Source organism: Martes martes (assembly GCF_963455335.1).
Source record: "Martes martes genome assembly, chromosome: 11".
Classification (NCBI taxonomy): domain Eukaryota; kingdom Metazoa; phylum Chordata; class Mammalia; order Carnivora; family Mustelidae; genus Martes; species Martes martes.
The window spans coordinates 87,229,246-87,236,949 of NC_137899.1; the positions used below are offsets into that span (position 1 = coordinate 87,229,246).

Genomic DNA, 7,704 nt, shown 5'->3' on the forward strand with positions numbered 1-7,704 from the left:
CCTTGGCAATGTTTTGTTCTGTTCATGTTCTTTACAAGAGTAAAAAACAGAATGTACCTAAAACTGTATTGTAAGTTGAGTGAACATTGGTCTAGTTTGAAATAATTTTCATTGAGTATCAAGGCATACATAACTTTCTGGCACTATTTCTGTGTCTTATGGTGCTCAGTAGGGCTCTCATGTCTCAGCCATTTCACGAACAGGGAAATCAAAAGACTACTTTGTTTATTTTATTATTTTCCTACTTCATAGGTACATAAGAAATTTAAAGGAGCTTAAAGCAATATATACCAGCAGACTAAAGGAAGGAAGCATCTCACTGAGTATTCCTTTGGCCGGAATGAGCTTGAAAATTAAATGTTTACTAGAGGTTAAAGGAGGGGAAAAATCCTTTAGTTCATGGTCCCCACCTTTTAAGAATGTCATCCACTTTCTAATGTTTATCTGGGTAAAAAGTAGGTCATTGTTCTATTTCTCACATGATGTGTGCCTGGCAGAGAGCCTGGTGCTTAGTACCATACATGCGTGGCATTTCCTATGTGCCAGGGATGTTCTACGTTACTGTACAGGTATTTCTTTCAGTTCTCTGACACTACTTCCAGCTCTCAGGACCTTAATGATTTTAGACCACCTTCTAAAGAAAGTGATTTTAGTATGTTTTTCATTTTGATTTTATTCTACTTTTTAAGGATTTTATTTATTGGGGCACCTGGGTGGCTTAGTGGGTTAAAGCCTCTGCCTTTGGCTCGGGTCATGATCCCAGGGTCCTGGGGTCGAGCCCTGCATCGGGCTCTCTGCTCAGCAGGGAGCCTGCCACCCCTCTCTATCTGCCTGCCTCTATGCCTACTTGTGATCTCTATCAAATAAATAAATAAAATCTTTTTTTTTTTAAAGATTTTCGGGGTGCCTGGGTGGCTCAGTGGGTTAAAGCCTCTGCCTTCGGCTCAGGTCCTGATCTCAGGGTCCTAGGATCGAGCCCCGCCTCGGGCTCTCTGCTCAGCAGGGAGCCTGCTTCCCTTCTCTCTCTGCCTGCCTCTCTGCCTACTTATGATCTCTGTCTGTCAAATAAATAAATAAAATCTTCAAAAAAAAAAACACAAAGATTTTCTTTATTTATGAGTGAGAGCAGGGGGAGGGGCAGAGGGAGAGGGACAAGCTGACTCTGTGCTGAGCTCTGAGCTCAACGCAGAGCTTGACTCCAGGACCTGAGCCAAAACCAAGAGCTAGATATTTAACTGACTGAGCCACCCAGGTGCCCCTGATTTTATTGTATTTTTATTATCAAAAAAATTTTAGTGGTTCAGAAGCATTATAAAGTCAAAAAAAGAGAGGTGAAACTGCCTCAGTGGACTAGAAGAGAAAAATGTTTGTAAAGGAAAGAGAAATCATTATTAGTTACTAAGGTGCCAATCAGAACAGGGGCTTCTCACATAATTGCATTTACTATGCACAGTATCGCCATGAAGTAAATAAGATTAACACAAATTTACAGCTGTGGAAACAGTTGCAGAAAGGCTGATTAACTTACCTAAGATCACACCACTGCTAGGTAGTAAAACTGGGTTCACAGCCCATGTCTGTCTGCTTTTAAAATCAGATGAGTTTTTGGTTTTCCCGTTATACATTGCTGTTTTTCTCAACTAGCTTCTCTGTTAACATGTTTTAGACACAATGGATGAGTTTCTTTGTATCTCTCCTTTACCAGGCTTTTCCGATGTGGATCACACGTATGCTCAAAGAACTCAGCTCTTTGACACCTTAGTAAATTTCTTTCCTGACAGCATGACTCCTCCTAAAGGCAACCTGGTAGACCTCATCACACTGTAACTGAAGAGTCACTGGACAGCAATGGAGAACAGGAGTCTGCTTTCAGTATTGTGGAGTTCAACTCTGTTGACCGACAATTAGGCTGCAGTGATCGAGGACTGCACCAGAATTTTGAAGGGATCTTTACTGTCACAAGTTTTAACCCTCTTCCTTCATACCCAACCTCAGCCCTTCTCCTCATCCCGTCCTGAATTAGGTTAATAAAGTGAAATTGGTATACTTTCCATTTAAATATATATATATTTTTTTCTTTAACTTTTAAGAATGAATGAATATAAAAGAAGAAATAATCAGGCAGTTTACCCTTTTCTGATTTTTATTTCATTTTTATAAAATCGGGGCAAATATTAACAGACTCAGTACTCAAAGAATGGGGTTTTGTTGTTGTTGCCTGGTTTGGCCTCCCTTCTTTCTCCTCCTTTCCCACTTCACTTTGCCTCGCATCACACAACTGCTTGTAGGTGGTGTCACTTGTTTACCTCTTCATTCTTAAAAGTATATAGTTCTGTAGGGCAAATGATGTATGTTAAAGTGGTATGTGTGTCTCTGTTGACTAGAGTCTTGTATTACATTAAACAATAGGAGGAACAGAGGGCTCAAATTTATGCTCCTTGTCATAGAACTAAAAAACGAAGCCCAAGATTGATCCAGGTACTTATCTGAGATTGGTATATAGTATTTCTATAATGATATATTTTATAGTGGATATTCCAATAGCTTTGAGTCACAGAAACCTTAAACTGAGGAGAATATAGTGCAGAACCTTTAAGAGCCAATATAAAAATGACCAGCAAGATGATTCCAGTAGTGATTAATATGTTCATTGATGTCTTTATAGCAAATTTTGGAAGAAAATGACTCTTGCCTCTGGTAGAGCTGTGATTCCATTTCTCCTTTGTGCTCTTTGTAGCATTTTCACTTGGGAGGGTGGGTTTTTCAGAGCTATACTTTTGTTTACTTCCATATACATTAGCTCCCTGCATCTGCTCCTGTATACTGTTATCTTAAAGAATAATGGCTTGAAGTTGCCTGATGGAATACAGTTGACTGGCATTTCGCAGAGCACACATAGGCTTTTAAGTGGAGAAAAAAAAATAATGGTGCAAGTATTTTTTCATTAAAAGAAAGGCAGATTGGCTTTCCCACTGTTCCATGTTTCGGTGGGAGATGGCGGTATGTATCATTCCATGAGGTGCTATGGAGTGCAGTACAGGGAGCCCACACCGGGCCAGTGCTTGCATTTGCTCAAAAACTGTGCTGCACGCACCATGCCTAAAGCAGCCTCAGTACAGTCAACGTCCATCAGTCCAGTAGCTCTGAAAAGTGAAGGACTTTGTGGAATTGAGTATGTCCCGAGTAGCAGGATTAGGCCTCACCAAAGAAAGAGAAGACTTTTTGAGCTGCACTTTTGAAAAGTCTCATGTATAGGAATGAGACTGAGCTCCCTCTTCACTCCGTCTTTATTGTTTGGTTTCACTGCTTTGGGGAATGATCAGAAATCTATTTTTCCTAGTTCTAGACTTGAGTCTTGAGCTCCTTAGCTTTCTAAACATCCCAAAGCTGTCCATAGTGATTTATTAAACAATTAGATTTGTATCTTACCTTGTGAAAGCTATAGTATGTAATTTCACTAAGTACCAAATTGCACAGCTATAGAATAACCAAGTGACTTTATAGGTGAGCAAATAGAATCTACTTACATTCTCGTACAGCTTCATAAAATGTCAGTTCCCCGACAGTCAAGAAATAAAATATTATCACTAATATTGTAGCCTATTGAATCTTGTTTTGTGGAAACAGGTACAAATCAAAGAGTTGATAGGGAAGAACTTGATAGAGTTTCTAAATTGAAAAGTTCTCCTTTTGTTTGCCGTGAATTCAGGCACTTTAAACATAGTAACCAAATGAAGTTCTGCTGCCTCCACCTTCTGTTTCTACAGTGCTTTCTTTGTTGCTGTTTTCATGAGTTACGTAGATTCCTTATATGGGAGAAACTCAGTTCTTGACCTCAGTGATTTTGTTTTTGTTTTTCCCTAACTCTCTACTAGTTGGTTTTTAAACACAAGCTTGTTTTAATTTTATCTTTCCTCACTTTATTTACATGGAACTTTTACCCTTTTCTTCATTTCTGAATTTTTCTTTCACTTACATATTTAAATGGGGCTGAATCGTAGTGAGCCATTTACAACCGTTGAGGAGGTTGTTGACCAGGTAGAGTTTGTTCCGTGGGGCTCTGAAAGAGCATTGCTGGCAATGATTGCATGAGAACACAGGGCTTCATAGTACCCATGACCAAGATGACACACTGCTCACATTTCACACCAGAACCTGATTTGAAACTTGTTTATATATTTAGTGAGGAGCTTACGTATATTTCCAAGAATTCCAGCAGTGTATTATAATTTAATCTAATTTGGTATTTAGATAGTGTTTAGGTAGGCCAAGTTATCTGTGCTTTAGTCCTTGAAATGCTTTCATTCTACCTGAGTCCCAGTTGAAACACCTGGCTGATGCTTGAGATGCATTTGTTAGTAGGGTACAGCTTACTTAGTTTCATTATCTCCAGCTTCAACTTCATTCCCATTTCTCTCTTTCCCGGGGGAATATATTATTCCAAAAAGTAAACTAGATCTCTGACATTATTTTCAGTGCTTGCACTTGATGAGAAATTATCTGATTTGAAAGATACTTCTAAAATGCATTTGTGTTCTGTGGAATAACAGAGACCTCATGTGGCCAGTTTGATTAGTTCAAATATCTCAATCTCATTCAAGCAAAGGAATCCAGACTTGGGTGCCTGGACTGCTCAAACTGACAGTCTTAGCTTTTCACGAGATTATCTTTTTAGACTTGTCCATCTCTAATAAGTAGAGACTGATAGTTAATTCGCCGATTTATCACGGAAAGATCTGTTGGGTTTCAAGCACAGTGATTTAAGATTATAAAACTGCATTCTTGGGTGAAGTATGTATTTTGAATATAAATGGTTTCCAGCTTATCCTTCTAGCGGATCTCTTCACATCTACCTTAAAAGTGCTATTTAGAGGGGCGCCTGGGTGGCTCAGTCGTTAAGCGGCTGCCTTCCGCTCAGGTTATGATTCCATGGTCCTGGGATTGAGTCCCACATCGGGCTCCCTGCTCAGCGGAAAGCCTGCTTCTCCCTCTCCCACTCCCCCTGCTTGTGTTCCCTCTCTCACTGTCTCTCTGTCAAGTAAATTAATAGAAATCTTTAAAAAAGTTCTATTTAGAGGTACATTTACAGAATTTCATGTAATAAAAAAGTTGAAAAATATAACCTACAAACAAAAACTACATTAAGATGATGTTCAGTGGATCAAAAAGCACTTAGGAACATGTTCCTGGTTTTATTCTTTGAATTATAGTCGTTTCATGGTTATAACACAAAGTCATAATTATTCTTAACACCATATGGAATTCATTTGGTAATTATGGGTCATTTACTTATTTCTTGAGTGAATGTTGTATTAACTTTTTAGCTGGTTGAATGTTACCTGGCAGTTGAGAATTATGGTTTGAAGTGATTTGTATGGGAGGGGATCATTACCATACATACTCTAAACAAGGTCACCTAGCTATAAAAAACATAGTCTTCATAACCTTTCTTAAAAATCCACAGTCAAAAAAAAAAAAAATTCACAGTCATCTGTAGTTTCATCCTTTTGCGTAAATTCTGGCCTGAGTTTTTACTAAGTTTCAAATTCTTAAAGTTGTCCTTGATCTGGGATTGCATGCTTCCTCAGAAAAAGTTTATAGTAATTGGAGAGTGTCGTAAGAGTCTGCATACCACAATACTTGTAGATTAGATCGCTGGGCTCTTTCACTCAAAGGTGTTTTTGTATTTCTTAGTAGTCAAATAACATTATTCTTCTGTGATTTTTGACCATAGCCTATATCTCCCTGTGATTTGTATCAATACTGAAATGATTTGACTATCCAAAATTTCTAGCATAGATGTATTTCAGTTGAAGGTGGACATTTCCCAAGTTTGTTGAAACGATTCATTAGGAGCCAACTAGATCAGCTGAATGATGTTGCCGTTGTTTGTTTTGGCAGGAGGACTCATTACAATTTATTGATTTCTTCACCAGGTGCTCTTTTTTTTTTTTTTTTTCTAGAAAAAAAAATGCTATGTTAGAATTTTATTTTACATAATTTCTTAACCTTGATTTCCTCCTGCTGACCAAATAGTGTGAAATGTACATCCATTATTTCCTTAGCTAACCTGACTTTACTCTTGGCTTTTTCAGCCCTAGATTTCCTAGGTTTTCTGTGGCATTGCTTATGAGTGTTGTACCATTTAAGAAGAAAGGCCAAAATCATTTTGAGGCAAACATGTTCTTTTATCCTTGTTTATGACAACAAAATAATGAAATTCAAAATTGTCCATTATTAAAGAATTAATAATGTTCAGACATTGCTATCAAAATCCTTGGGTCATTTTCTTGTGGAGAACAGTAACATGGCTATGGCAGCTTTGGAGGAGCCACCGTTGGCTTCTTTTCTTGGCATTAGGAAGCCTAGTCATAAAACCGATGATCAGGTACAAGTTTCATAGCAGAGCTCATGGAATTCAGCATCTCACCAGATTTCCATTTGCCTGTTGTCTTTTCCTTACAATTTTTTAGCCTTTTTTCCTCTCTTCCTACTATCTCTGAGTAGCAGTGATGTTCTGCTGAAGTTGGAATTTGTGTTAAGAATTGACTTTCAGGGACGCCTAGGTGGCTCAGGTGGTTAAGCGACTGCCTTCGGCTCAGGTCATGATCCCGGAGTCCTGGGATCGAGTCCCATTATCAGGCTCCCAGCTCCATGGGGAGTCTGCTTCTCCCTCTGACCTCCCCTCTCATGCTCTCTCAGCCTCTCTCTCTCAAATAAATAAATAAAATTTTAAAAAAATTTTTTTTTCAGTTTCTGATGCAGTTGTATCTTAGGAATAGCTTTGATTCCAATGAAATGATTGGCATTTGTTCATTTTTAAATTATCACTGATAGTTGTGAAATAATTCACCTTCCTTTTTATCTGCCGCTCACACAGTTACAATGAAACATTTGTGCGCAGCATCCTATTTGCCTGTCCACAGGGCGTTTACCGTTGGAGGTATTGAACCCCAGGAACAGGGCTGGAGAGGAGGATGCAGGTATGTTAGAGAAAGGAAAATAAGAGCTTTTTGCTCATAGATGCGAAGCTCCACAAACCTAAACGAAGAAGAAAGCTTTCCATTTCTAACCCTAAATTCATTTTGTTCATGCAGCGCTGGGAAGAGGACTATCGAAAGGAATCACAGCTCAGTTATTCTGTGTAGTCTTTGGAAAGCAGCATTCCCGGTTAGTTTCTTCTCTCCTCTTCTCCCAAAGAGCTGTTAGAGGTCTTGGAGCGGAAAACCCACCGTGACGGGCTCGAGATTTTAAACTAGCTGAGCAGTTTCTTATGTTCAGCCAGTTTCTTGATAAGGATCCAGTGGGAAAACCAGCACTACAACATTCTAACATGCAGTTTGGGGGCTCCCGTAGGACTTGCTTTCTCGTCAAGTTTAAGCTCTTGCTGCAGCACAGCTCTGTACCATCTGGGATGCTAGCATTCAAGCAGCTAGTGTAGCTCTCTGAGCGGTCTGCCTCACCAGTACCAGCCTGAAGAGATCATCATTCCTCAGTTTCACTCAGTGCTTAATGACTGCCAGATTAATCGGCAGGAGGGAAAAGCACTGTGTGATGTACTGAACAGGCCTGTGTGCATGATTAAGGAGTTGCTCAAGTAGCCAGTTTTGAGCTTTATTTCTCTTTTGTTAACCAATCTCAAGAAAGAAAGCCTTTGTTATGGTTTAGCCAGTGTCATTTTGTTGGTGTTTATTTTCTAGCCTT

At 39.1% G+C, this 7,704-nt stretch overlaps 1 protein-coding gene across 2 annotated transcripts in view; it reads left to right on the forward strand.

Annotated features, from left to right (window-relative positions):
• The window catches only part of MKLN1 (muskelin 1), a 182,181-nt gene extending 174,831 nt beyond the window's left edge, over positions 1 to 7,350 (forward strand). Inside the window, exon 18 of one of the 2 annotated variants that reach the window (XM_080818012.1) lies at positions 7,098 to 7,350. In XM_080818012.1, the coding sequence (XP_080674138.1) occupies positions 7,098 to 7,237 (140 nt within the window). In that variant the 3' untranslated portion in view covers positions 7,238 to 7,350. Of the gene's footprint in view, positions 1 to 1,705; positions 2,135 to 7,097 lie in introns of those variants that run through there. The other variant, XM_080818013.1, reaches the window with a different exon arrangement.
• The last annotated feature ends 354 nt before the right edge of the window (positions 7,351 to 7,704 follow it).